At 32.1% G+C, this 16,176-nt stretch overlaps 1 protein-coding gene across 2 annotated transcripts in view; it reads left to right on the top strand.

Moving 5' to 3' along the window:
• Window positions 1–16,176, top strand: part of Triqk (triple QxxK/R motif containing) — a 74,931-nt gene that overhangs the window by 35,520 nt on the left and 23,235 nt on the right. For both annotated transcript variants that reach the window (XM_004850092.3, XM_004850093.3), the window contains one exon: window positions 10,347–10,428. In XM_004850092.3, coding sequence (XP_004850149.1) covers window positions 10,368–10,428 — 61 coding nt within the window. In that variant the 5' untranslated portion in view covers window positions 10,347–10,367. The remainder of the gene's footprint in view (window positions 1–10,346; window positions 10,429–16,176) is intronic.

The following is a 16,176-nucleotide window of genomic DNA, read 5'->3' as shown; positions in this document are numbered from 1 at the left end:
TACAACCATGATGTAAATCAGTGTTGAGATTCATCAGAAAATGAAAACTAGAAATTCCATTTGACCTTTCTATCCCCGTTCTAGGTTATTTTCCTGAAAGAGTTAAAGATATCATATTCCAGTAATACATGCATACCCATGTTTATAACAGCATAGTTCATAATAGCTAAATTTTGGAAGCAGGCTATGTGTTCAGCAACAGATGAATGGATAAAGAAAATGTAACATTTATACATAGTGGAGTACTACTGTAGCATAAAGAAGTATAAACTTGAGTCATTTGTAGGAAACGGATGCACCTTGAGACCATAATGTCAAGTGAAATAAATCAGACACACAAATTTAAGTATTGCACAGTTTCTCTTACATGAGAAACCCAAAATATAAATAAAAAGCAAAATAAAAAAAGAAAATAGGGAAGTAGGGTGATACATCTCTCTCACATGGCAAGAAGATCAACAGATGGAGGGAGAGAAAGATGAAAAAAGAAATTAAGATGTGTTATGGACATTTACCAACTCCACACAAGGAGTGTAAATGTTACGTATTACAGACATGTACTAATAAAATTTTTTAAAAAGGGAAACTAGTTTGCTATGATTATTCTGTCAAATTTGCATTATATTCTGTCTTCTGTCTACCTAGAAATACCTGCCATTTTTCATTTTCACCATTATCATTACTTTCCTTTCTCCTGACTCCTAATTTAGACCAAATCAAATTTCCTTCTTTATTCACAAGTCTTAAGAGTATAAACAAAGGATCATAGCCTGGTGTGGTGGTGCCCACCTGTAATCCTAGCCACTGAGAAAACTGAGGCAGAAGCTTCATGAGTTCCAGGCCAGGGTGGGCAACTGAACAATACCCTGCTTCAAAATAAAATGCAAAAAAAAAGGGACTAGCTGAGTGGTAGAGTGCTTGCCTGGCTTGCCTAACATGAGCAAGGCCCTGGGTTCAATCTCTTAACACATACATAAGCTGGTAAAAAAAAAAAAAATTAAAAAGCACCCCCTCAACCCCAGGTCCCATTGACCTACTATCCTCTCATTCCTAATACTCATTTTGTAATAGATTTGAGTAAATTTCCCATCTGCACTTTTTACTTATCACCTCTGCTTCATCTCTTACTCATTTTAGCCTCTAGGGAATAATGACTTCAAGCTTGTGTGCCAGCGAAGGAGCAGAGATCACTCTTATAAATGATAACAAGGATACATAAAACTGATGGGTGCTCATTTGATTTGGTTCAAAAGGAACCATGTTTCTTTCACTTGGCTTAGTATTTTTGAGAATTGAATGCACTGTTGCACATTCTCAGTTGTTTTCTCCCCTAGTGGATAATATTATTGTATGAGTCCATGGATTGATTTTTGGGCTATTTTCAAATTTTGCCTATGACATATAAGTTTGCTATGATCATTCTTGTATAGTTTTGTGGCCATATGTATTTATTATTCTTAGATTAGGGGTGCAATTGTTGGTAGTTAACCTGGTCAGGGAACTGTCAAACAATTTTCTGAAGTGGTTGTATGGTTTTATTTTTCAACTAGCAGTTTTAGTTATTTCACATTCTCTCCAGTATTTGTGCATTTGATCTTTTTTATCTGAACCTCTTAGTGGGTGTGTAGTGTTATCTTGTTTCTAATTTATGTGTATTTTGCTAATTACCAGTGGCATTAAGAACATTTTTATGTGCTTATTTATCACTTGCATAGTGTCTTTTGTGAAGTTTCTATACAAACTTTTATCTTTTTTTTCAAAAATTGATTTGCCTGCTTTATATTATTATTAGTTCTCTATATATTCTAGATGCAATTTTTTTTGTTGAATATAAGTATTATGAATATTTTCTGTATTAACTCATTTATTTTTACTAGTATTTTTGATGAGCAAAATTAATTTTCATGTAGCACATTTTATATTTTTTTCTGCTATTGTTTGTTATTTATGTTCTAAGAAACATTTGCCTCTCCAAGATCATAAATATAAACTCTTTTCCCTTAGCAACTCTAGTATTTTAGTTCTTTCGTTTAGGTCTATGATTGTCTTCTACTGTGCATGGTATGAGAGAGTGACCACATTCTTGTTTTTGTTTTGTCTTATTTTGTTTTTCATAAAGAAAGATAGCAGTTCTGGCACTATTTATTAATTTGTTAATTTTGTAGTTTGGCTGAAGGGTAAGTCCCAGAAACTAAAATTCCTTTCCTAGAACATAACTTTTTTGGTTTACATGGATAACTACTGTGTAATTATTTTTCACCTGACCATTTTTTTTTTTCAGGAACAACATGGAAGTGTTTATTTGTTTTTTTTTAAATTTTATTTTATTGGTACATTTTAGGTATACAATATAATGACATTCATCATTGGAAATTTGGACCTTTACATAATCTCTCTTGGTTCTTATTTCTCCCCCTTCCCCTGCCCTCCCTTCAACCCCTCCATCCCTCCCTATTTACAAAGACTTTGTTTCCATTTTTTCATTTTCTAATATTAATTCCATTCCCTTCTTTCCTTTCCTCTACCCCTCCAACTTCCCCTTCCCCTTTGCCCCTTTTCTTGCTATTTCACATTATCTATTATACCTTTTAGTCCTTATTTACACTTTCAGTTTCTCACACTAGAGAAACTATTTGGTATTTACACATGTGTGTCCTATTTATTTCACTTAAGAGTATGACCAAAATGTGCATCCATTTAGCTATAAATATCTCTAATTTACCATTTTTTATGGCTGAGTAGTACTCCATTTTAGAAAAAAAACACATTTTCTCTATCCAGTCTCCAGTTGATTGGCAATTGGGCTGCTTCCAAGTTTTAGCTATTGCAAATTGTGCTGCCATGGACATGGGTGCACATATATTGCTGTGGTATAATTCTTTTAATTCTTTGGGGAAGATACCCAGCAGAGGAATAGCTGGGTCAAATGGGACTTCCAGTCCTAGTTCCTTGAGGTATCTCCATACTGATTTCCACAGTTGTTGCACCAGTCTATACTGGCCCCAGCAGTGGAGCAGGGTTCCTTTTTCCCAACAGCTCCACCAACATTTGTTATTGGTTGATTTCATGATAGCAGCCATTCTTTCTGGAGTGAGGTGGAATCTCAGCTTGTTTTCATTTGCATCTCTTGAATGACCAGTGATGTTGAACATTTTTTCATGTTTATTTTCCATTTCTACTTCTTTGTCTGAGAAATGTCTGTTCATTTCAGATGCCCACTTTTAGATTGGGTCTTTAAATTTGAGAGGTCTGATTTTTTTCAGTTCTTTATATATTCTAGATAGTAGACCTTTGTCTGGGGAATAGCAGGTGAAAATTTTTTCCCACATTGTGGGTTGTCTCTTCATACTGCTGGTGGTTTCTCTTGCTGTGCAGAAGCTTTTTAATAAGAAGAGATCCCACTTGTTGATTGTTTGTGCTAGTTCACTGACAACTGAGGTTTTGCTCATAAAATCTTTTCCTACACCAATGTCTTCAAGAGTTCTACCTAACTTCTGTTCCAGCTGGTTCAGAGTTTCTATTTTAATATTTAGATCTTTAATCCATTTTGATTTTAGTTTAGTGCATGGTGAAAGATATAGGTCTAGTTTTAATCTTTGGCAAGTTGAAACCCAATTTTTCCAGCTCCATTTATTAAAGAGGCTATCTTTCCTACAGTGAGGGTGTTGGCTCCTTTGTCCAAGATGAAGTTTTTGAGTGTGTCTGGCGTTGTTTCTGCATCTTCTAATCTGTTCCACTGGTCCTCAGGTCTGTATCTTTGCCAGTACCATGCTGTTTTTTTCACAGTAGCTTTGTAGTATAGTTTCAAGTTTGTGATACCCCCTACCTTGTCTCTGTTGCCTAGAATTGCTTTTGCTCTTCTGGGTGTCTTCTTGTTCCAAATGAATTTTTCGATTTTTTTCTCAAGGTCTGTGAAGTATGATGCAGGGATTTCAATTGATATTGCATTGAATCTATATAGCAGTTTTGGAAGTATGGCCATTTTCACTATATTAATCCTTCCTACCCAGGAGCAGGGGATGTCTGTCCATTTTCTGATAACATCTTCAATCTTTCTTTTCAGAGTGCCATAGTTTTCAGAGAAGAGGTCTTTGATTTCTTTCATTAGGATGATTCCTAGGTATTTCAGTTTTTTGGATGCTATTGTGAAAGGAATTATTTGCCCTATTTCTCTCTCAGTGAGTCTGTCATTGGTGTAGAGGAAAGCTATTCATATTTGTGTGTTGACCTTGTAACCAGCTACTTGACTGAATTTGGTTATTAAGTCTAGAAGACCTTTGGTGGAGTTCTTGGGATTTTCTATATAGAGTATCATGTCATCTGCAAATAATGACAATTTGACTTCTTCCTTACCTATCTGTATTCCTTTTATTTCTTTCTCTTGTCTAATTGCCATGGCTAATGTTTCCAAAACTATATTGAACAGGAGTGAAACCTGACCATTTTTTAATGATTGCATGAATAGAATTTTAGAATCATCTTTTCACATATTCAAGTTTTTAGATAGCTTTTTGCAGTTATAAATGAAATTAATTTGCAAAGTCAGGGTAAATTGGTCATTCTGATTTTTTTTTTTTTGGTTCCGGTGTCAAACTAGGGTCCTTGTGCTTGTGCAGCAGGCAGTGAAACCACTGAGCCAAATCCCTGGCTCTTTCTGATTTTTGATAACCTAAAAAGAACACTTTTTAGCTCTCTAGTTTTACACAAGAATTTGTTTTTCCTTATGATTGTCTATACAATCAGCCCTCTTTATCCAAGGATTCTTTACCCAAAGTTTCTGCATCCGTACATTCCATAAACTGCAGATTGAAAATACTCAAAAAAATGAAATTGTGTCTCTACTGAACATATGTATGCTTATTTCTTTTCTTTATTCCCTTAACAATAAATTTTAACTACTATTTATATAGCATTTACATGGTTTTATGGATTATGGGTAATCTCTGTATGGTTTAAAACATATAGTTATAAATTTATACTGGGAAATATGCATAGTTTGTATGTAAAAACTTTGCCTTTTATAAAAACTATTTAAGATTTTGGCAATTTTGGCATAAATACTGAGGGAAAGATTATTATATTTATTTATTAAATGTTATCAATTAATATTACTAAGTATAATTTAAATAATTAACTTTTAAATATTGTTTTCATATTATAATATTATACATCATCTACCCACGGTAATTGTCATTCAAGTTACTAATTTTTTTCCATTTTTACAAATGTGAAGTATCATCTCTAGAGATCAGAAATATTTTTGTTACCTCTTAGGCAAGGTCTAAGCTATTTTTATCGGAGGTGACCCTGGTGTATATTATTAAAATAAAAGTTCTACAAGTGGGAATATATTGAAAGAATTTTTCAAGAAAATCGTGGAGTATGAGTAAATTTATGAAAATGTGAAAAAATGTGAATTAGATTGTTAGTATCATGGACATAAAAGGTAAATTTGTTATTGTCCTGGAACATGAATAGGGAACAAATGGCAAATTCATATCATTAATGGTTCTTTATACTAAAATTTTTTAAATCTAGGAAGTGCATCATCATTGGATGATTCAAATATGTTAATTACATGAACAGTTTTGAATTTTGAATACTCTGAAAAAGTTGGATATGTTATAATATCAGAAACAAATGTTTTTATTGTTCCCTACTATATTTCCAGCATCTAGAATTAGATTATATTTCATAATTAGTCTCAATTTTGATCCAGCCATAGCAAATATCTTTTCTCCTTAGTTATAGCTTCATGCTTAGCTAAAAATTTTTCCTAGTAAAGGTCTTTCTTTTAGTCTCCAAAACTGAAATAATTATTTTTTCTGTGGTCATGGGTTAAATCTTTTAATAACCTATGTTTTGATATGTATTTAAATGTCACAGTCTGGATTTAAAGCTTTTTCTGGAAGCAGAGACATATGTGAAGGCTTTGGGTTTCTTATTTCTTTAGTTTTTCTATCTGGATTTCATAAAAAAGGTATAAGTGAACAATAAATAACTTAGTTGGAATGTGATTGAATATAATACAACTTTTGTTTAAAGGTCATATATTATGCTTAAAAATACATGTAACAGAATTGCTGTATTAAATTCAGGTTGAGAAAGCATACTAGAAACAAAAATGCTATCTTTAGTCTTAAGAGTTACAAAGTATAAAGTTTTAATTAACTAAAAAATTAACTATGAATTATTTTAATATGCAATTTAAATATTAAATAAAATTAGCATTCCTTCTTCCTCAAATATGTGTTATCAAGTTTCAAAAATGTTAGAATCTTCTCTGATGATTTAATCTGAAATCATTCCTACAGCAAAATTCATAAATAATAAATACTATCTTATTAATCCATATTTTAGCTTAGCTGGGTCTCAAAACAAGTTAGTTCCTTAGGGAATGCAGTGTTCTTTATGAAAGAAGGTGATGAGACATAATCTCGAAGGAATTAAATTGTGAAAACAATCTTGGTATTGTACATGCTAATATAAATCTGTTATTCCCTTTCCACATCTATCACAACACATTTTAAATTGTGGCTGATCTTCTATGCAAATAGCTATCTTATTAGAAATTGCGGCTGTATGTGTTAATGTCTCCCTGGATGTCTTGTGAGTTTGCTATCTAAGCATCAAAGCAATAGAAATGAATGATGATTACTTCAAGGCTTTGAAGAACAAAGAAATGTCAGAACATTTTAGAGGTTCTAGATGTTGAGGCATTGGCAGTTTACTGTACACTTGAATGGGTATCTCTTTAGATTATTTTAAAATAGCTTTAATGTGTTTATTAGTAAAACATTTTTCACCTTCTTGTGTTACAGCTAATGAAATGTAAACGATTTTTGAAAGCTCCTTTCTATCTGCATTTTTTGTTTCATTTTTGATAAAAATTTTTTTGTTTGAATAATAGAATATAATAGCTGTAAAGACAAGAATAAAGTTAAATTTTTGAAATTTTAGGTAAATATTACAAATCACTGAAATAATTGGGAACAAATATCGAAAACCAGTCCCTCTTTAATGTATTTTCTTGGTTGAAATGCTTTTAATATTTATATATTCAGAGGTTTCCTTCAGTAAAATGATATTTTCAGTGGATCTCTTATTTTTAAATTTATTACAGGATAGGTAATCATTGAATAAAATCCGAGCCTCTAAAGTGTTTTCTGTCTTGGGATCTTGGTTTAAATGACCAGGAAGTAGACAGAGAAACATAGTGAATAACTATTTTGTCAGGTAACTTTAGTAATTTGTTTTTTTGAAAACAAAGTTAAGCATATTTCACAGGACAAAGAAAAAAACTAAATTGAAGAGGGACTGTTATTTTGTGTGTTTATTCACTTAAACTAACTTCTGTCCTAAAATGGAATGGTATCTTTTCTATCCCCACACAATTAAGATTAAAATAACAACTCTACAATTAATAAATGCAGACACTATGCAAATGGAATTGTTATGTGAATAAATTATATCTATTCACATTATTTATGTTACTTGTCTTGACAGATTTATTTTTAATGTTTTGAATTATAATAAGTAAGATTATAGGATTTGGTGTGATATCTTGGTTTCATTTATGAAAATTTTTTAGAGTATTTTTTGTACATGTTTGTTGGCCATAATGATCACATTCATCATGGGGAATTTGTACATATACACCAACAGAGTAAAGAGACAACCTACAGAATGGGAAAAATTTTGTCATTTATAAAATTTTAAGGATGTTTATGTTAGATGTAAGTAAGAGGATTTGTTAGAATTGAAGACTTAATTTATTTGACTTCCTGTCATCTTCATTTTTACATTCCTAGATATTGCTGTGATACTATAATATTGAATACTATTTTGATTAGAAAAGTAGGTTTTTAGTTGAACTTTTAGTTTTCTTATGTAAACATAAAATTATTTGTGGGAATGCTTTTTATTGTGTTGGGTTGGATGAGTGTGAGCTAGCTCTGTGAGGATGGGTAGATAGATAATGTAGTTCAATTTGAACAGATTTCACATACATTTGGCATTTGATTAATAATACTCACTAGGAAAATTGCACTTTGGTAATTGTATCAATGTGTATGGACCCATCTATACATTTTTGTTTTAGAGTAATACAAATACTGTAACAAGTAAATGTAACAAATGTGAAGTGGCTCAAATGATACAAATTAATGTCTTAATCTCACAATAGTATAAAAGAGCAAAACAAATGGGTTGGACAGCTCTGTTCCATGCACTTATTTAGAATCCAGGCTGTCATAAGGTCTACTCTGCTATCTCTATCACACAATTTCCTAAGTCACCATGGAGGTCATCTCCATTTCAGCTGGATGGATGGGTGCACGTGAAATATTTTATAGGTCAGTTCTATAATTTGCAAGTTGAAAATTAGTGATGTGCTCACAGCTAGTATGCAAGGAAGCTCGAAATATAGTCCATTGTGCCTAAAGGGGAAAAACCTGTATTTTAGTGAACAGTCTACAGTTCTTGCTATGGTTCACCTTTCTGCCCCTAAAAATAGCAATGAATGCCCTTTTTCCTACCTTCCCATACCAAGAACCTAATAGAGTTCCATGTCTACTGCATCCATCTCAAAGCCAAGCATCTGCAGCCAATTCACAGTTCTCTCTCTCAAGTTGGAATGTGGTTCTGTGAGGTTTATAGATTATGAAATTTACCTACCCTTCACAGCCTCACTCACAGAAATTTCTTGCTTAAACCCTAATTATTTTTTTTTAAAGACCTCTTTTGTCACTTACTCTCTATGACTCTGCCCTTTGGATGGTTCTTTGTTTCTGATTGTATAAAAAGTGGGATATTACAGACTCTACAGAGTTTGCCTTCCTTGGGGTGTGCTATTTATTGTTTTAAGTGTAGCGGTCCAAGGGTTATTTTTCATTCACAGATTTTTTTTAGACAAAGTTTCTGCTTTCTTGGTAAATGTAGTTCCCTCATACATTACTAATCTTCTTATGATTTCTAGTGAGTTATGTGTGCCAGCAATTGCACTACAGTTTCTTTCCTACATGTAAGTCTTGCACCTGCTTTGTTTCTGTGCCTCAAAACTCCTGAGCTTCTCTCCTTCCCCACCCCTCATTACTATAGGCTCATGTAATACAGTAACACCTTTAATCTCTGCTCCCCTCCTGCCAAGAAGTCTTAATGGCCCATTGTTCTTTAAAGCTTTATTTAATTATTGGTATATGGTGGCTTTTAAAACTTCATTTATTTTCCAGTTACTATTCTCTTATATTAAGTTTGTGAACTGATTAGTTCTTGCTTGGCTTTATCTTTTGCTTGCAACACCTTACACAAAGAAGTGAGGAACAACTTTGGAATACCAATGTTTCTATCACTTTAGCAAACACTTGTTTATGTACTAAATCACAAGTGTCAAATAACTCAGTTACATAGAATTTCATTCCTTTCTCATGGTAGGTTACTAAGATGCCAAACTAGTGAAAATATTATCTTTACCCCCAGGCTGGCCAAATTTTCATGCTTCCACAAAACTATCTTCCAGGTTTTTCTGAAGCTCATTTCCATTTTAGCCAATTAGAAGAGGAAAGGAGAATAGTTGGTAATTTTTAATGCTCAGGTTTGAAAGTGACGTCACTTCCATTCAAATTCCTTTGATAAGAACTCAGTTATATATATGAATTAAGGGTAGGAAATAGAGTGTAATAGTGAAAGCAAAACAAAGAGAATATTGATTTGGTGAGCAGATTATAGGGCCTGGTAGAGTATTTAAATTCAATCAAAATAATAGGATATGAAAAATACATTGAGAATTAAACAAATAGTGCATACAATGGAGTAAGCATGATCATGTTAATAAATGGTAGTATTTATTCTTTAAGAGAGGCAGAACAAGAACCAAAATTTCTCCAGTTTGGCTACAAATGTCATACTTTCTAAAACAAAATACAAACTGCTTGAGATTCAAAGATTAGCCTTCCTTTTTGGTGCAATGTAGCAAGTAGTTAGAAAGAAGCATGGCACTGAGAGCATGCCTACATCCCAGCTCATCTGAATTAATAATACACGATTTTCACACTTAGAGATAATGTGCTCTAACAGTATGGTTTAACAGTATGGTTTAACTGTGCTTTGATAGTTATTGATAAAAATGAATGTTAATAACAAATAATTGGGAGATTTTAATTGCTAGCCATTGCATCCTTGATAATTTATTTGAAAGAATTTTGTGTTCTTTATGGATATCTAATGGGATAAGCTGAAGGCATTTTTACTCATGCTTTAAAAATGAATTTTAAGAAATAAATTATTCCTGAAGTTTACAGATAGTATTTTTTAAAAAATTTCATTATAATTCTTTTCCCTCTTTTCAGGAGGCATTTTGGAGATCAAAAATGGGTAGAAAAGATGCTTCCACTACAAAACTTCCTGTTGATCAGTACAGAAAGCAAATTGGTAAGTGATGAATTCCCTTTGATACATTCCTGTGAATTAAGATAAAGAAAAAGCAATTATGGATGATAGTAAGAATTACATTTTTTTCTCATATACACAATAAATGGAAATAGATGAGTAGAGAAAGGCTTTATAAAGTTTTTAAGAACAAAAAATAAATACAGCCATCCCTGATAACCAATAAAGATACATGCTTTATCTATGATTTGTCAATGCTTTTATAGTTTTACTAATTTAATAAGCATAAAATAAATTTATTAGTTTTGACATTAGATGTTTTAACACAATCAGAATTTTCAATATCATTATTAAATGATTCATTTTTGTATAAAATCTTTTTATTCTCTTTACTCTTGATGGCAATAATTTGCTAACCTCAGAATTATCTGTTAAATACGCTGAATAAAATAGAACACATGTTCTTTCCCATGTAGAACTGAGCTTATCAAAAAGTAAGAGAATTCTTCAGGGATCATAAGTGAAAGCTTGGAGAAGATACAGCATATAAGAAGACCTTGGACATGGAATTAAGACTACCAAATACATTATTGAATGTTTGAAGATTTTAGAATATGTTAGAGAAATATTGAGCTAAAGAAAAGCCCGCTTATAACAGAAAGTTTATCTGTTTCATGCAGTGCTTTAGGTAGGGGTTTCCTTATCAAGAATACATGAAGTGCCTATGAAAAAACCCCCACATACTAGATCACAAGGAATGACCCTCAAATTTTAAAGAATTAATATCCATGAAACATATTCTTTGATGAAACTGTAACAAATTAGAAATCACTTAGAAGGAAAAGATAATATTCCTTTTCCCAGTCACTATTCTCTCCCTTTATGCACGCCCTACCCAGTCCTATTATTTTTGGAAATGAAAGTGTAGTAAGTTGACAAAGAAAAACTCTTCAAGCAACTGAAGAATAGACAAAGAATTTGCAGTAGAAGTCAGAAAGTAAAAAAATTGATACTGAAACTGTATCTGTTTTATAAATATGGCATAAATGTTCAAATTTAAATAAAAATATTTAAATACATATAGCCAATTAAGAATTTTTGTGTTGTGTACAACGATCACTGATTACAAAATTTCATATGTGTATAAATGTCTTTATATGGACGTGAACACATAACAAAATAATTTCTTTAGTCCAGTTAATTAAGTATCATGTCACATAGTTATCTCTTTTGTGTATGCTAAAAGCATCTAAAATATACATTCATAATTTTTCTATTATAATTACATTATTATTATAATCTTCATGCTGAACAATAAATCTTTTAGATTTATTAATTCTACATAACTACATTTTGGTACCCTTTGACCCTTATATTTCCTGTCTTAACTGCTGTGAACCAACATTCTCTGCTCTTTTTCCATATGTTCAATTTTGTTTTGGATTCAAATACAGTATAAGAGTTCATGTAGTGTTTTTATTTCTGTATTGGTTCATTTCATTTAGCGTAATGTCCCCATAAGGCTCATCTATGTTGGCAAGATCTCCTTTTTTAAGACTGAATGACATTCACTTATATATACATACATGCATACATTCATAGATACATACATATATAAAGACATATACACACATATACCTATTATATTGTTGTATTATATACCCATTATCTTGTAATCTGTCAACAAATTCATCTTAGCTACCGTGGATTAATGCTACATTGAACGTGGATTGAAGCTATCTCTACAAAGTGTTGATTTTCATTCCTTTGGCTATACACCAAACAGAGGCACTGGAGGGTCACATGGTAGTACTATGTTGAATATTTTGAGAGAACTCCACACCATCTTCCAAAATGGCTCCAACAGTAGGAGCCATTCTTCTCCAAGAAGGGTTCCTTCTTCTCCAGACCCTCTCTAACACTTGCTATCTTTATTTTTTAATAATAGCTGCTAATGGTTGTTAGGTTATATCTTATTGTGGCTTTATTTATATTTTCCTAATAATTAGGGTAATTGAGCACATCTTTATAAGCCAGTTAGTCATTTTCATGACTTCTTTAGGAAAAAGTATATTCTGATCCTTTATTTATTTGCAGATTGTTTCCTTGCTGCTGAGCTGTGTTTCTTACATCTCCTGAATTGACTTTCTTAAATAAGTGGCTGTAAATATTTTCTCGCTATAGGTTGCTTTTTCATTCTATTCAAAGTTTTCTGTGCTCTGGATAAGCTTTTAAGTTTAAGGTAGTCCCACTTGTCTATTTTTTTTTTTTTTTGCTTCTATTGCCTATCCTTTTAGTGTCATATCCAAGAATAATGTCAAGAAGCGTATCCTCTATGTTTTCTTCCAGTATTTTATAAATTAAGGTGTATGTTTAAGTCTTTAACCCATTTAATTTGATTTTGTGTTGTGTAACATAAAAAACTAGTTTCATTCATTTGCAAGTTTTCCCAAAACAAATTGTTGAGATGACTATCCTACCCCATTGTGTAGTCTTGGCACCCTCATTGAAGATCAGCTGACCATGCATATTTTGTTTTATTTCTGAACTTTCTATTCTGTTCCACTGATCTGCATGCTGATTTTTTGCTAGTGCCATACTATTCTGATAACCATAGATTTGCAATATTCTTTGAAATCAGGAAATATGATGTCTCCAGTTTTCTGTTGCTCAAAATTTCCTTGACTATTCAAGATCTTTTATGGTTCTAAATGATTTTTTTGAATGTAATAAGTACCATTAGGATTTGATAGTCTGTATTCAATCTGTAGATAGGTTTGGGCAGGTAGCATGAACATTTCCACAATATTAGAGATCTTTCCTATTATTTGCATCTGCTCTAATTTCTTTTATAAGCATTTATTTTTCAGTGTACACATAACTTACTTCTTTGATTAAATTTATTCCTAGGTATTTTGGTTTTTTATGATGTTATAGATGGGATTATTAATTTCTTTTTCAGAAAGTTCATTGTCAGTGTATAGAAATGCATTTGGTGCATTTTTGTGTGGCTATTATATTGTGCCACTTTTTCATTTACTTGTTCTAACAGTTTTTAGTGGAACTATGGTGGTTTCTATATAAAAGATCATAATATTTGCAAAGGTGTTTTTACCTCTTTCATTGCAAATTGAAAGTTTTTGAATTTTTCCTGTTAAATTACTCAAGCTAAGAATGTGTAGATGAAAATGGTGAGACTGAACATGCTTGCTTTTTTTGTTGTTTCTTTCTGGTACTGGGATGGAAGACAGGACCTTGTGCTTGCGAGGCAGGGGCAGTACCACTGAGGTAAATCCTGGCCCCCACATGCTTGCTTTTTTTAAGATGTTGGAGGAAATGCTTTCAGTTCAACTTTGAGTACAGTGTTATCTGTTGGTTTGTCATATGTGTCTTTTATTATGTTGAAATATATTCTATACCCAACTTGTTGAGAACTTTTATTGTGAAATGATTTTGAATTTTGTTAAGATACATTTTCTGTATTTATTGAAATGAATGTTATTTTTATTCTTCATTGTGATGTATACTGTATCATCTTGACTGCTTGCATATGTTAAACCATCTTTGCATTCCAAGGATAAATACTTACCATTATGAATGACCTTTTTAATGTGGGCTGAATTTGAGTTGCAGATGTTTTGTTGAGGATTTTTGTAACAGTGTTCATCAGAGACACTAGTCAATAGTTTTCTTATGGTGCATTTGTCTGGCTTTGGAATCCAGTTGTGCAGTCTTCATGAAATGAATTTAGAAATGTTTCTATTTTTTTTTTTGCACAGGCTTAGGGATGATTGGTATTATTATTTTTTAAACATTTGGCAAAATGTACTTGTAAAGGGATTTGGCACTGGGCTTTTCTTTTTTGGAAGTTTCTGATTCCAGAATCAGAATCTTTGGAAGATTCTTGATTTAGTCTTCTCATTTGTTATTCATCTGTTTAGGCTTTAAAAACATTTTTATTCATCCTTTCAGGTTATATGCTTCTAGAAATATACCTATGTCTTCTAGGTTACTTTTAGGTTCTTTGTTGCTATGTAATTGTTCATAATGGTCCCTTGTAATCTTTTTCATTTCTACAACATCATTTATATTGTCTGAGCTTTTGTTTATTATTTTATTTATGTGAATCTTTTCTTCACTTTCATTTATGATTTTATTTGAATTTTCTCTTTTTTGCTTAGTATTAAGGGTATGTGAATTTTCTCTTTTAAAAAACCTATTCTCAGTGTTGTTAATTTTTTCTTATTTTTCTATTTCATTTTTTTCTTCTCTTACCTTTATTATTTCCTTCCTTCTGTTAACTTTATGCTTCATTTGTTCATTTTCTAATTTCTTATGGTTTAAAGTTATGCTATTCAATTTGGATTGTTTCTTTTCTTATACAGGTGTTCATCACAATAAACTTCTCTCCTTGTACTACTGTCTCAGTCTATATTCTGTTGCTGTACAGGAGTACATGAGACTTATTAGTAGATAAAGAAGAGGGACTTTTCTACTTCATGGTTATGGAGGCTAGTAAGTCCCAAAGCATGGCATTGAGAGCTCATAACATCCATCTCACTATTAGTGGTGGGCAACCTGGCAAGCCAGAGAAAGCATGTGTCAGGTCAGTCTCTCTTCCTGTTCTCATAAAGCCATTAGTTCCATCATGGCAATCTCATCTGATGACCAGATGTAATTCCAGTTACCTCCTTTATGTCCAACTTCCAAATACCATCAACATATAAATTTGGGGATTAAGTTTCAACATGAGTTTCAGAGAGGATAGGACATTCAAACTATGAGAACTACTTATGTTTTCATTTTTATCTCTCTCACAATGTTTTCAAATTTCTCTTTTTATATTTCTTTGACTTGATGGTTAAGAGTAGTTGATTTCCATGTTTGTAGATTTTCTCATTTTGCTTTGATTTTTGTTGTTTAATTTTGTTGTTAATTCTGTTTTATTGTTTAATTTCATTTCGTTCAGAAAATATATTTTAAATGAGTTCAAATTTCTTCAATTTGTTAAAATGTGTTTTATGACTTAGCATATGATCTATCCTGGGAAATGTTAGTAGGCTCTTGAAAATGTGTATGCTTTATTACTGTTGGATGGAATTTTCAGTGTACAACATTAGGTCCATGTGGTCTGTAGAATTGTTCAAATGTGCTATTTCCTTCTTTATTTCTTCCTGGATGATCTATCCATATATTGCTTTCTAGTTCTCTCTTAAATTCCATTAATGTATATCTATGTTTTGGTACTGTGATATTGGCTTCATATTCAGTAAGCCTTCCATATCCACAGGTTCCACTTCCATGGATTCAGCTGATTACAAATGAAAATGTTTGGGAAAAAATTGCATCTATACTGAACATGTACACACTTTTTTTCTTGTCATTTACTCTGAACAATACATTACAACAACTACTTATATATCAAGTATATCATACTCAACACTGCAGGTACTCTAGAATGATCTGAAGTATAAGGAGGATGTGTGTAGGTTATATGAAAATACGATGCCATTTTGCTTAAGGTATTGTAGAAAAGAGAAACAGCTCAATGTTACAGCCAAGAGTTACAGCTCAGTGTTACAGCACAAGTGCTACTGCTCAAGTGCTACCACTCTAGCAATTTGAAGACTCAAGAATCCAAGAGTCACTCAAAGAGGTGGAGATAAACCTTTATTTCCAGCCTGCTCAGAGGAGCTTCCCTGCTCTGAATCCTGAGCTCTGAGGCGAAATGGGAGCATTCTTATATAGGGATCTATGAGTCAGTTGAGCATGCTCACAGAAGCAGGGCTC

Source organism: Heterocephalus glaber, unplaced genomic scaffold (assembly GCF_053883595.1).
Source record: "Heterocephalus glaber isolate CG9 unplaced genomic scaffold, H.glaber_assembly_v1.0 deba00001555, whole genome shotgun sequence".
Classification (NCBI taxonomy): Eukaryota; Metazoa; Chordata; class Mammalia; order Rodentia; family Bathyergidae; genus Heterocephalus; species Heterocephalus glaber.
Note: the sequence above shows the minus strand (reverse complement) of the source record. Positions and strands in the feature narration are given on the sequence as shown.